We start from the raw sequence: 14,127 nt of genomic DNA on the forward strand, positions 1-14,127 counted from the left end.
TCTGGCACAAAATAGGTGCTCAATAAATATTATTATCAGAACAAACTAAAACAAAAGAGGTAAACTTAATTGCTAAATATTTGGGGATTTTTAAAAAATTAAGCTACTTCTAGCAGTTAGGACAGCAAGTTAGAAAACTAAGAGGCTCCAGGGTCTTATTTCCTCAGAAACTTCAAGTAAATAATGACAGATTTACTAAAATAGCTTCTGGGAGCTCTAGAAATTAGTCAAGAATCTTTAGCAATCAAGCAGATGCCCACAGCAAGGAAAAGAAACATAGTTAAAATGTAGAAACGTTTCTGCTGTTTTTGTTTATCTTTGCCCCCTCCCCATACTTGGTGTGGTGCACCGCAGTTAAGGGTAAACCCCCCAATTCCTGACTCCTCTCTCAGGACAGAAGGACTGTAACTTGTTTGCAATATTTTGCTTTGGCCTGGGGAACTGATCTGTCCTACCTGATTTAAAGGAACAGCAGAGTTTGAGGATCAGATTGCAGATCTCTGAAAGTAGTAGCAAGTACCATGGTGTGTGAAAATGGAGGACAAGAGATAATGGACAGAAATACACAACTGGACATCAAAGATCCTGAGAAGAATTGAGGATAGGGTGTTTAGGGCCATTAGGACATTTAAAAACTGGCAGGTAAATGGGAAAATTGGGGGGAGGAGGAACACATAAACAGGCCCTGGGAAGGAAACTTTCTTAAAAGGCCTGAGATGACCTTAATCCATCATGCTGGTAGATTGGTGAAGGTTTTCCTCTGTATAAGACTGAGACAAGTGTCTTCCTCCACACCAAATGCTCACAGAGTGTACAGAGGAGCAGAGAAGCATGGACTATTCCAGGGAACAAAGTAAATCTCCAAAAACTTACCTTTCAGAAATACAGGCTTCAGTTCCTAGACAAAGATTTTAAAACAACTGCCTGAAATATACACAAAGAGCAAAAGGAAAACGCAGACAAATTCCTAAGGAAAATCAGGAAAACTGTATAGGAACAAATGATAACATCAACAAAGGGGAGTAAGTTATTTTTTAAAAAAAGAACTAAATGAAATTCAGGAGCCCAAATTACAGTAACTGATTTTAAAATTCACTAGAAGTGTTCACCAGAAGACGCCAACAAATAGAAGAAAGCACAGTAAAGTTGAAGACAGATCATTTGATATTATTGAATTTGAGGAGCAAAAAGAAAAGAGAACAACAACAAATGAACAGAGTTTAAGGAACTTATGGAACACAACCAAGTAGAATGATGTACACATTTGGGGAGTCCCAGAAGGAGAACACACAGAGGAAGGTACATTGAGCTTATTTGGAGAAGTAAGGCCCAAACTTCCCAAATTTGAGGAAAGACCTAGACATGCAAATACGAGGCTCAACATCTCTAAGTAGGATAAGCCCAAAGAGAATCATAATTAGACACATTATAATTAAAACAAGAAAGCCAAAGACAAATAGATAATCTTGAAAGCAGTTAAAGGAAAGCAATTCACTATGATTCATTGTGTACAAGAGATCCTCAAGAAAAATTTCAGTGAATTTCTCAGCAGAAAACTTGCATGCCAGAAGGTAGTGCTTAAAAAAAATCCTTGTCAACCAAGAATTCTATACCCAGCAAAGCTGTTCTTCAAAACTAAGGGAGAAATTAGTATATTCTCAAATAAACAAAAGTCGACGGAATTTATTACCACTAGAGTTGCCCTATAAGATCCTAAATAATGGATCAAACAGACAATCTCACTTTTCCTTCACATTTCATTAATTATTTTCTTGATGCCTTTTAAGGAAAATGTGAAATATGAAAACATGAAAACTTTTTTATAAAGATAGTTAATGTTCAAATATAATAATCAGCATTATTATAATTTTGGCTTGTAACTTTATACTACTTGAAATATAAGGCATAAAATATTCTAAATTTGTGCTAATGGGTACATACTATATAAGGTTGTCATTTGTGACAACATAAAGTGAGTGGGGAAAAAACTGTAAAGGAGGAGAATTTTTGTATGTGATTGAAATTCAGTTATTTTTAAATAGATTGTTAGAAGCACAGGATATTCTGTGTAATCCTCATGGTAGCCACAAAGAAAATATCTATAGTTTATAGATATTAAAAAGGAAATGAAAAAGAAATAAAAATGTGTCACAATCAAAGATCAACTAAATAAGGAGGCAGTAAGAGAGGAAACGAGGACCAAAAAGCTCAGAGACATGAAGAAAGCAATTAACGAAAATGTTTCCAGTTATTAGAATTGTTCTTGGTAGATTTTAGGTGTCCATCAAATCCTAGATGAATGAATGAATAAAGTTAATAAGAAACAGAATGAATAAATGTTGACATGAATAGAATCTCTCATGAATAAATTTGGATGCTGCTCCAGAAACGAATTGAAATTGAGCATATTATCCTAGGATATTATAATAATATAGGATTTAAATTTCCAAGAACAACCATGGGTTACAAATTGGTGGACTCAGTGAGTAACTTTAACTCATAGACAATGTTGTCCAGCTTACAAGCTACTTTTTGCTGTTTGTTTTATAAGAGATTCTTGGCCAAGACTAAAAAAATCAGAAGATTTCACCTAAAAAGGTTGGATTTCTACCTTACATTTTATAATTCAAATGTGTTGAAAAAAATGAGTCAAAATAAATACTTCACTCTAATGGTTTGGCAGTGTCGTTGTTGAAGTCATGGATCAGTTTCTGTGTGATGCTTGTTAGTTTGTAAGGAGAGGTTCAGGAAGCCAGTGAGGACCCTATGGATGGTCTTTCCAGGAGTAGCAGTAAGGCATGTGCCAAAATTAATTCATTCTATAAGTGCAGTGAGCAGCCAGTATGTTAGGGACCATACAAGTCTCTAGAGAGAGTTACTGAATGAGTCTAAGTTACTGATCACGATCAAGGCAACTGATAAAACAGAAAAATCTCAGAAATATTTTGAGAATGAATACCAGTGGGATGCTGGGAGTGAGACAGATTCGGAGGTATGAAGAAATTGGCAATGATTGATAATGATGTTATGAAGCCCAACAAAGATGCCATTCTCCGGGGAATATTTACTTGGTTGTTAAATCCACAGGTTGGTGCGTGAACTTATTAACCAGAACTTTATGGAGCTATCCAGGGAAAAGGTGATTCCGTTGCTTTTCCCTTTCCAGTCCATTTCATGTTCAAAAGTTCTTAACCAGAGTTCTGGTTTAGGCAATGTGGAAAGTCAATTTATGCTCTGAAGGTGGAGGTGTTTAACCTCATCAGATTTTGAGACTTACTTAAATAATGGATTATGGAAGCAGTCAGCCTGAAACCAAATTCTGCTCCTACACCAGCAGGTTATTGAAGTCCTGGGAGCCTCAGTTTCCTCATGTGAAAGATGAGGACAATAACTGCCCATAAAATGATTGATGTGAGGGCTGGGGAGATAGCTCAGCTGGTAGAGTGCTTGCCTCGCAAGCACAAGGCCCTGAGTTCAATCCCCAGTACTGCAAAAAAAAAAAAAAAAAAAAAAAAAAAAAAAATTGACATGAAATGTAAAAAGTGCTCTCTGTAATGGAAAGGTTTTATTTTGGGGAGTGGTTTGTGTTATCCTTGAAAGAAACGAAGACAGTAAATATCATGTCCCTGAAATGCCTCTTTCTACTTCTGAGAACTTAGCCAAGCCAAGGGAACAAAGAGAGTAAGCGTAGATTGGAATGTCCAGGTAAGTATTATCATGAGGGACACTGATTCTCTCTCTCATGCACTGGAATCTAGAGCAAATTTGGGTCATCTGTAGAAACTGCATTCTTACACAGACGTCAGGACAAACTATTCCTTGGAATTAAACTAATGATATCACTGTGTATGTAGCCTAACCTGTAAAATCCCTCTCCCTGTAGCAACTGGTATGAAACAGAACCGTGGAGAGGATTAGTGCTCATCCAGTCAGACAACACTGTACAAAGCCCTAGGAGGGATGGGGGTGTGACTTATCTAGCCCATCACTTTGGGACCGTCCCTGAAAGCAGTTTTTAATTAACCTTATATCTCATATACCATCTCTAGGTTTCTTCTTTGGTCTTTCAGCAACCCATCCCTTTTCCCTAGCACAACTAGGGAAATGGATATACAGGGTTATCACGAAAATTTAGAGAAAGGAAGAAGAGGGTGGAGAGAAAGTCATTTCAGAGGGTGTATTAACCTTGAATAACAATGTACGAATGCATGTTTATGGGGATCATTAAACTTTTATCACCTCCAACTCCATCCATCTCAGGTGAATTCTCTCTTCGTACAAAGATGAGTTCTGGGTGAATTTTCACATCTCGACTGAGACAGTAGCTGGACACACCACCCATTTTCTACTCTAATGTCTAGTGGCATAAATACTTTTCTCTGGATCTGTGTCTTGGGAAAAGACAAACCATGTGCTAGAGGATTTCTGCAGACAGGAATATTCTGGAGGCCACAGGGACTAGTTTCTCTGGACACACCCTAAGGCCACACTTGAGTAAATTGTTCAAACAAAGGATTCTGGTTAGAATTGCCACCCTTATAGGAAGATGAATAACGTGACTTAGGTCAAAGTGTCAGATGTCAGGTACACATCAGGTGGGCTATCCCATTCCTAAAATCAAGCCCAGGTGTGATAAAATTAGACTGCTGTCCCATTAGTTGAACTAGAGAGCTCAGGTTTGTGATTAGTACTTTGCCCTTGGTCCCAGTTTTGGAACACTGTGTAACAGATACTTTTACCTATTCTTTAACTAAATTTAACAGTGAGTCTATCCTTGTTTCACAGATGAAACCACTGAAGCTCAGAGAAGTGAGGAGATAGCCAGGCTGGGAATTGAACCCTGAAGTGTAAGCTACACTGCTACACTGATACATTGAGGAAGGAGTTGTCCTTGATTCTGTGCCTCTTAGTCTAATAAAAACAAGATTAGACCATTGAAGTCACCCCTCTCTCCACCCCCATCATGATGCCCTCTTACCTTCTCCATTTGAGCCCAGTAGTCCAGCACGTAGCTCGCGAAGTTAAACTCCTCAGGCATATCATGATCATTCCACTTTGGGGCTCTAACTCCTGATGAAGATTGGCAGCACAGTTTCCGAGGGGCAGGGTGGAAACTGTGGAAGGATTTGTGGACGCCCCAGAGGCCCCGAAGTCTCATCATCCACTGCATAGTGGAGTGGTCCTCAGGAACCGGACACAGAATTCACAAGTCACCTCCTGCGTTGGGAAGAGATACCTTACGGAGTGGTCATGCAGCAGGAAACTTTTCTGCAAAAAGGATGCATGTTTCTCAGTTCATTGCTAGAGTTAAAGCTTTGCTTCAGCTCACCAGAGTCTGGAAGGTCCAGCTTATTGGTTTAGGTGGGGATTTATCTTCCCAGTTGAGGAGCCATGAGGCACAAAGTGCTGCACTGTTGGTGCACATTCATGGCAGCCTTCTCCATGGATTTAAGTCAAGGAAGGCAACCACGTGGCCAGCCATTCTCTCTGTGGTAGAAACTGGTCATTTTGGAAGTTGGATATTCCAGGTTATCTTTATTTCAGAGACCAGTCTTCCCACCATGTTTAGTTGGGGGTTCCCATAGAAACTGCCATGTCTTCCCATTTCCTGATTAACGGGTTAGGGTTAGGGTTAACCAGTCATTCCTAATGATTTTATTATCCCAATCTGGGTCGATCAGAATCCCTCTCCAAGTCTCCAAGTGTGTGTGTGTGTGTATGTGTGTGTGTGTGTCTGTGTCTGTGTATGTATTTGGTCTCAAAGAGTAGACATGGCTGACTCTCACTAGGGGAAGCCCCAAAATGCATATTTGGGCAACTGTGGCTATGATTCCTGTCATGTGGACAGAGGGAAGCTTATGTTTAGAGAGATGGACATGAGGGTAGCAAGAATTCTGGAAGCATTCAAATCTCTGCTGTCTATTGCTCCTGAGAGGCCCCTCAGCCTCTGCTCCTCTTGTGTATTCTGTGAGCCAAGAATTTCCCCTTTGTCTGAGGCTGGCTTTCTGCCATTTGGAACCATATGGATTCTGACACACCATCCTCAGGGAAGGAGTTGCTAGTATCATAGCCCCTTCTCTACTGGACTGGGATTTGCACACAAGATCTGCCCTAGGATGATCTCCTGGGCAGCCATTCCCCACCCATCAGAGTTAACACATGCAAGGAAACCTGTTTGCCCTTTTGGAGCCTGAAAATACGTTTCCCACCTGGAGTAGAACTCTCCTTTATTCAGGTTCTCCTTGAATTTTGAATTTAAAAAAATTGGCCTAAGTTAGAATCTACCTTTCCATGAACATGTTTTTATTGTTATTCTATGCCGTTAGAAAATCCTTTATTTCAGAGACTTTGTGTTTGGAAGTACACTTTAGATTTTAAAGACTGGTTGAGATGGACTAACTGATGATGATAACTAGATTGTTGACTTAAAGACTCCAGTGGTCTTTAATTTTATTGTAGGTGTGAGTATATTGAAGGGTATAGACCCTAGGCACAGGGTCTTTATAGAATAGACCCTTCTGAGTTGTTTTTCAAATCTTTATTCTAAATCAACAAATAATAATTTTGCATATTTATGGGTTACAGTGCAACATCTTGATCTATCCATGAAAATGTTGACTGAACAAACGTTTGCCTCTTTCCTTATTGGTAAAACTGGAATGGAAACAGTCATTTCCCAAGGTCTTATTTATGTTTATTAGGATTAGATGAGATAATGCATGAAAAACACATAACACAGTGCTAAGCAAAACTGTTAATGGCTGTGTAAGGCCCCAATGAGTTAACTTAAAAAGTTGCCAGAGCTGCTGATGCTAAAAAGGAGTTAAAAATGAAAAGCTACAGATGAGCTGAAGTCAGCCTAGCTAGATAACAGATGACCTTGGCAGCTAATTGAGGCTGTTGTTAGGGGTAACGGGGGATCCTCCCGACTGCAGTCAAGCTGACCTCCTAGAGACCAGTGGTTACTATGATGACTAAAACTTGGCAGCCAGAACGTATCCTGATATGCAAACAAGGACATAAACCCTCCAATTGTAAAAGATAAACTGAGTCCCTTTGTCTGAAGTGTATAAAAGAGCTTGTAAATTTGTGCTCGGGGTACTCGGCATTGACTGCTAAGCTGGTCTGTCAAGTGCCCGAGCAGCTGCTTGAATAAACTGGCTTGGCCTCCCTCGTGGTCTCTTTGGTGGTGGTTCGAGGCTTGGACACAACACCTACCCAGAGGTCTGGGCACAACATTTGGGGGCTCGTCCGGGATGGCCTCCTGGTTGACCCCAAGGAGACTCCTGGGACCCCAACCATGAAGCCTGAACACTGATCAGTAAGTTGGAAGGATCCTGACTTTGTGTGACCGGTCAACTTGTAGGAGGGCCTGATTTGTGTGCCTATGTGATCTGGGTGGACCCACTGAAGGATCATAGGCTGGGGAGGCGAGAGAGATGTCTCTGCCCCCATTAGGCCGCGCTAAGCGGCATCTGGGACGCTTGGAGCATCATTTGGTCGCCCGAATTTGGTTGTGTGAGTGTGAGTCTGAATGTCTGCACAATGGTTAATATGTGGATTGTGAAAGTCTTAGTCTGTCTGTTGGTATTGTGTTCACTGTAGGTCTGTGTGGTGTGTACCATGAGCGTCCTCGTGTGGAACGTTTTATTGTCTCTCTGTTGTACTGTTTTGTGTGTGAATTATTCTTCTCCATTTACTTTTTTGAGCATGCTTTGAGCTTAACCATGGGTCACTATGATGATTTTAAGAGTCCTTCTCACCATCTGGGTGTAGAAGCGAGAAAAACTAAGTTGGTTACCTGCTGCCAGAGTGAATGGCCAGCCTTTGGCCTGGGCTGACCAGTGGAAGGAACCTTCAATCTTAAAATAATTAAGCAGGTAAAGGACCAAGTTTTTAAGCAGCTGGGAAGCCACCCTTATCAGGTGCTTTATATTTAACTTGGAAGGATCTGGCGGTCAGACCACCCTCTTGGCTAAGATCTTGGTTTTTTTTTTTACAAAAAGATAAGTAAATTACAGTTAATATGTATGGGATTACTCAAATGTGTCTGTGAGAGACATCTGATTAATGTGCAAAGTTAAAATCCTAATTATTAAATAACATTGAGTACTCTTAACTCCTTATATTCCATGGAGTAACATACTTAAACATTATTGGTGTTTTCATAGGTTGGTAAATATAAAAAGAGTCTAGAATTGCCTTGTGTCATTACTAAAAACAAGGTTACTTAAGAGTTATGACCTAACAGGTAAAACCCCAACCCGGAGGGTGAGCCTTCCATCTACTCCCTTACCACTTCCTCCTCCTACCCCTCTGGTTCTGCAAAGCTCCGAGGAGCTCTTAGATTTGGATTTAGAGTTACCACCTCCCCTCTCACTGTGTTTCAATTAGAGTACTATAAATAACAAAGTATTTTATCTTATTAAAATTGAGTAATTTATCTAAATTCAGAAATTTCATAAGAGTTGTTTCAGAATGTGAACCAAAAGGGGTCAACAGATAGGAAAGAAAAAAATAAAAAGTTCTGGGTATGGAAATATATTTAGTAGAAGGAAAAAGGAAATATTTCTGGGTAAGAAAGTGCTTATGTGATGAAATATATGAGGGTCAAAGTAAGAGCTAAGAAAGTCTGTGTAAGTAACAAGTTTGTATGTAACTAAGTTAGTTACAAGTATGTGAGACAATCAGTTAAAGTTGTTTAAGGTTTTTTCCTAAAGTCAAATACTGATGTATTGATATAAACCAAAGTTTAATCTATATGTTAAGATGACAAGGATTTCTTAGAAACACTAATTTAGTCTTTTATTTTTTTTTTGCAGTGCTGGGGATTGAACCCAGGGCCTTATGCGGAAGCACTCTACCAACTGAGCTATCTCCCCAGCCCACTAATTTACTCTTAACATTATGTCTGTTAAGTTTCATTCTTTAGGACAATTAGTCTTGAAAATTGAGGCTTATACAATTATGGTTAAACAACTGTTAAAGTATTGTACTATGTTACAGGGTCTGAATTTTTCTTTCAAAACTAAATTTGGTTAATATAAAGGTATCAAGGTAATTGTGGAATGGTCACTCTGTATATTAAATGTGTTCATATTTTCCAGGTATACAAGTATTTAAAACAGGAAATTTATCAAACTGCTATTCGCCAAAGTAAACTTGTCTGTAATGGTAATTTTAAACTTATAAAGAGATTAAAATTATTTTAATTGGGGATTTATTTCTATTGTTTAATGTTCTGTTTTAGAACCTGTTATCAATAGGGTATATGTAAAATTGGTTACTTTTTACACTGAGATAAAAATTTAAATGTAAATGTATTTCTAAACATTAGTGAGAGCCTGATTTGTTTACATGTTCATATTGTAAAACATGAAAGCATTTTGCCACACAAAAGAAAAGTTAAAAACTCTCTTTCTTTGATTCCTGTTTTAGATATAATGTTAAATTGTGTTAACTAATGTTCATATAGACTCAGGAATCAATATATGTAAACTTCTTAAAATGACATTTAAGAAAGAGTGTAATGTGCAGTAGCAAAAATGGGACAACAGTGACTGAGATTGGGGTCTCTGACCTCATGACTGACATGTCTGGTACCTGGGAGTGTTCCTGTGCAGGAGCACAAGATGCCTAACTGCTGTGGCAGTACCCTCCCTGGGGAGGCTCTGTACAGGAGTCCTATCAGCTCTAACATTGATCTCAGGCACACAGCTCTTGGACAGGAAGGAATTCTTTTGCTAGATAACCAGTGTTTCATCAGCTCCCTTCTCTGGTTCCTGCTCACCTTACAGTAACTTTGGACAGTGGACTTCCTTGATTGTTACGGCACCTGCAATTCCCCCAGTGCTTGACAAGGATTCTGCTGAGTAATAAAGATGTTTGCAAAGTCTCATCTCCTTGGGAATTTGGTTGCAGGCTTTCCTTCCTTGCTTGCTTAATATGTGTAGGTTTACTATTAAGAGTTTATGTGTTTTCCCTGAATATAGGGGTCTTAACAGAACCACGGTTAGAACATAAAAGCCAGACTTCTAATGGAACACTGATTTCAGATTTAGTCATTTGCTATGAAATTCTGAGTAACCAAGATTGCTATAAGAAAATACAAAAACAGATTCTAGCTGCCGATCCCCTGTTGACTACTCTCAGATGACCTGAAACACGTAGGAAAATAATTCCAACCCCATCAGGAAGGATTAACAGGAACAGAAGAAATAAAGGGTTCCTCGATGTTAAGTTCACAGAGTATAAGATGATATCATATATTTGTTAGCTTAAAATGTCTAGCATTTATTAACTACGGCAGTAGTCACACGACTGATGTTTAGTCAACTCTACTGAGCTTGCTTTAAACTTTATGATTAGTTAAATATTATTATGTCTTATTGTTAGTTATAGGTTATCACAAGTAAACAATTATTAGAATAATTAGAATACTTCATTGTCTAGTCTAGTAATGATCATACAAAATATTTTTGTTTTTCTCCTTGTGACTTTTTCCTGTTCTGAAAAAAACATGTGTAACTGCCTACCTTTTAATGTATAAAAAGCTGGCTGGGAAAAATAAAATTTAGAACTTAGCATCCATTCCTTGAGTTTGTGTTGCTTTGTTCTCCACCTCGCCGACGCCTACTCCATCACCTGAGACCACTACGACCCCTGCTAGGGCTGGACCCTGGCACTTGAGAGCTACACAGAGCTCCTAACATTGTACTTTGCAGCTGTGAATAAAGTTACATAGATGTCCTAGTCTCTCTAACTTTCCTGAAAACAAAGAATAATGCTTACATAGTATTTAACCTAATAATAAGACATGTATAAAGATTGCTGACATAACTCTTTAGATCTGCATTTCCATCAGAGAACAGAGCTTCATCTGATCTCAGCTTAATCTTCAAAATCTGTTTACAAACCTTTATTTTCTAATACTCCTTTGCCCCTCACTGAACTTGAAAATTTGGTCATGCTGGTCATGGCAAAAGAGGCCAAAATTAGCTTCAGGATTAGAACATTTTACTTAAGATTTGTAAAGAGCCCCGCCTTACCTGAGATAAGGCTCTGCCTCCCACCTTATGGCATGTTAGAGTGGCTCCAAAATGAGCCAGACTTCAGCTTATTTAAAGTTATAGTCAAAAGATTGGTTCTTGTTGTAAAATTACTGTGATCTCAAACAGGGGTATAATGTAGAACTCAGCCAAAATTCAAGATAGCTATTATACAAGCTAAATATGTTTTTACTCTTGCTAATTTCATTTTGTAAAACTGTTGCCTGTTAATGTTTTGCAGAGGTAGCTGCTTCCAGAACATACAACCTAGGTAACTTGTGATAATAAACCATCACCTACAAAACACATAGTATGTGGTGGTACTTAAATAAAAGGGTAAATAACTGTAAAGTCATAAACATTGAAGTTAAAGCCCAGTACTTTTACTTTATGACTGTGAGACTGGCTTGCTGGATGGTTAAGATCAAACTTAGAGATTGAGATTAAATTCAGAGGCCAAAAAAAGCTAATATTTGGGTCTTGCCCTCATTCAGCCTGAATCCAGGGAACAAGAGAACTTCTCTAAGGAGTTTTGCAACTCTGGGTCACACAATCTCCCCATCAGGGAGATTGATGAGACCACTGGAGGATAAAAAGCCACTCAGTGCACCTGCTGCAGCAGAGGGTCATGGAAAAAGGGAGTCATCCCTGATGCTTCCAAGGGAAGCCACCTCATCAAGGAGAACCTGCCTAATGAATGGCACTAATGGAGCTAAGAAACTGCTCTTGAGTTCTCTATGAGTGACCCCTGTGGGAACTCAGCTGACTCTTAACAGACAAGAACAGGTCAATTTGACCAGCTTGATCTTAAACACCTAGCAAAACAGTTAAGACCAAAATATTGTCATTTTTAGACATTTAAAAAATAATAGTTAAATGTAACTTAAGGTATACACTTGTGTTAGCCCCCTAGAATAAGTAAAGATTGGTAGCTACAAAAGAGAGATTCTTAGGCAAATGTGCCTGATAACTATCAAGAGAAACTGCCAGAGTCAGGAATTTTTAGTCAGTTTAAGGCCTACAGACCTTCCTAAGTTACACAGGTAGGCTTAGTCTATGTTTGCTAGTATGATTATCTAGTTCTAAGTAACAGAAATATAAAGATCTCTACTAAACACAGGTTATAACAATAAAAGAATATTTTATAAAAATCAGATGACATTAAGTAACTTGGCTATATTTTCTGGGGACATCAATGACATTAATGGTTAAATGTTGTGTTTACATTCCTGATAACTTGGACAATGTTAAAGTTCCCAAATACAGGCCTTATCCTCGCAAACCTTTGTTGGGCCTTGTTATGGGAAAAATTTCTCAGTTCTTCCACCTCCTGGTGAGGAATTATTGACTTCTGTCATCTTCATGATATTCATCGACATGTTCCAGATTCTGCAACATTTATTTTGTATTAATCTCATTTCAGTACTCATGTCTTTTAGTTCTTCTCTCACAGAAGCACCCACCCCCAGATGCCTTTACAACCTGCTCTTTCCCAGCCAAACTTCTACCTTGAAACCCTCGATTGACCTGATTTTTAAGAGGGAACTCCAAACTTCTTGCCCCACGCCGCCCCCTCCCAGCTTGAAGAAGCCAGAGCGGTCATCGCCCCCTGTCCTTACAGCAGTAAGGAGTTCCTAAAGCAAAAGGGGGACAAACAGTTAGTGTGAAAATAGGGGATCAGTCAAATTGAGGAAATGGAGGCCATGAAGCCATCTGCCTCTGGAAGTTGGAGACCTTGCTGGCCCCCACAAGACAAGGGGGGAAAGAACTGGAGAACAAAAGAGACCTTAACCTATAAAAGATGTAGGGTGTGCTCACTTCTTGGGACTTTAGAACATCAGCCATGGCCTGCCATCTTGACCATGGACTAGTCCTGCAGTTCCCCAGGGGGACACCTACTGTGTCTCCTAGGCACTTCCTCTGGTCTCCATTCTCTCCTTGAAAGAGACTTCAGCTTCCCTCCTGGAAGAAGTCTGTATTATCACCTTTAAATGAAACCTGCTTAATATGTTATATTATATGTTACCAGCTGCCCCAGCCCCAACTCCCCCTTTTCTCTCTACTCCTTTGCCCCCGGAGATAATCTCTACTAGTACATTAGCTTCTACCAATACCCTTCCTATTATTTATAATCCCACTGCAAACACAGAAGGTCTAAACTTACTTTCCCTTCAACAGGGAAGATTATGTGTAACACTTAATGAACAATGCTGTTTTTATGTAATCATTCTGGTGTATTAAAGACAAAATAAGTGCTGTTCAGCTAATGGTCCTCCGGGCCCAGTATTCTGTTATCCCTGATGTTCCCGGTGGTCCATAGTCCTTAGGTATTCTAATGATTGCTTATTTGCTTCTGTATACTCGCTTTCGCTGATAGGGGTAAAGATTTACCCCTACGCACAAGACAAGGGGGGAATGTAAGGCCCCAATGAGTTAACTTAAAAAGTCACCAGAGCTGCTGATGCTAAAAAAGGGGTTAAAAATGAAAAGCTACAGATGAGCTGAAGTCAGCCTAGCTAGATAACAGGATGACCTTGGCAGCTAATTGAGGCTGTTAGGGGTAACGGGGGATCCTCCTAACTGCAGTTAAGCTGACCTCCTAGAGACCAGTGGTTACTATGATGACTAAAGCTCGGCAACCGAAAGGTATCCTGATATGCAAACAAGGACATAAACCTTCCAATTGTAAAAGAGAAACTGGGTCCCTTTGTCTGAAGTGTATAAAAGAACTTGTAAATTTGTGCTCGGGGTACTCAGCATTGATTGCTAAGCTGGTCTGTGTCGAGTGCCCAAGCAGCTGCTTGAATAAACTGGCTCTTTCTGTAGTTGCATATGGCTTGGTCTCCCTTGTGGTCTCTTTGGTGGTGGTTTGGGACTTGGGCACAGCACCTACCCAGAGGTCCGGGCATAACAGCTGCTGGATTAATTTGGGATTCTAAGAGAAGCAATTTAGTGCACTACAAAATGCAAGGGTCTTTGGAATTCCCAAAGAGCTGAAATCCAGGCTCAGTCACTTACAAGAGAGCTGTTGGGAAAGTCATTTAGCTCTCTCTCTCTCTCTCTCTCTTTATTCTAGGGA

The 14,127-nt window shown here is 39.5% G+C and overlaps 1 protein-coding gene across 3 annotated transcripts in view; it reads right to left on the reverse strand.

Moving 5' to 3' along the window:
- Window positions 1-14,127, reverse strand: part of Acsm1 (acyl-CoA synthetase medium chain family member 1) — a 45,537-nt gene that overhangs the window by 21,133 nt on the left and 10,277 nt on the right. For 2 of the 3 annotated variants that reach the window (XM_047534059.1, XM_047534061.1), the window contains exon 2: window positions 4,979-5,217. In XM_047534059.1, the coding sequence (XP_047390015.1) occupies window positions 4,979-5,170 (192 nt within the window). In that variant the 5' untranslated portion in view covers window positions 5,171-5,217. Of the gene's footprint in view, window positions 1-4,978; window positions 5,269-14,127 lie in introns of all 3 variants that reach the window. The other variant, XM_047534060.1, reaches the window with a different exon arrangement.

The sequence above is a fragment of the Sciurus carolinensis genome, chromosome 18, assembly GCF_902686445.1.
Source record: "Sciurus carolinensis chromosome 18, mSciCar1.2, whole genome shotgun sequence".
Classification (NCBI taxonomy): domain Eukaryota; kingdom Metazoa; phylum Chordata; class Mammalia; order Rodentia; family Sciuridae; genus Sciurus; species Sciurus carolinensis.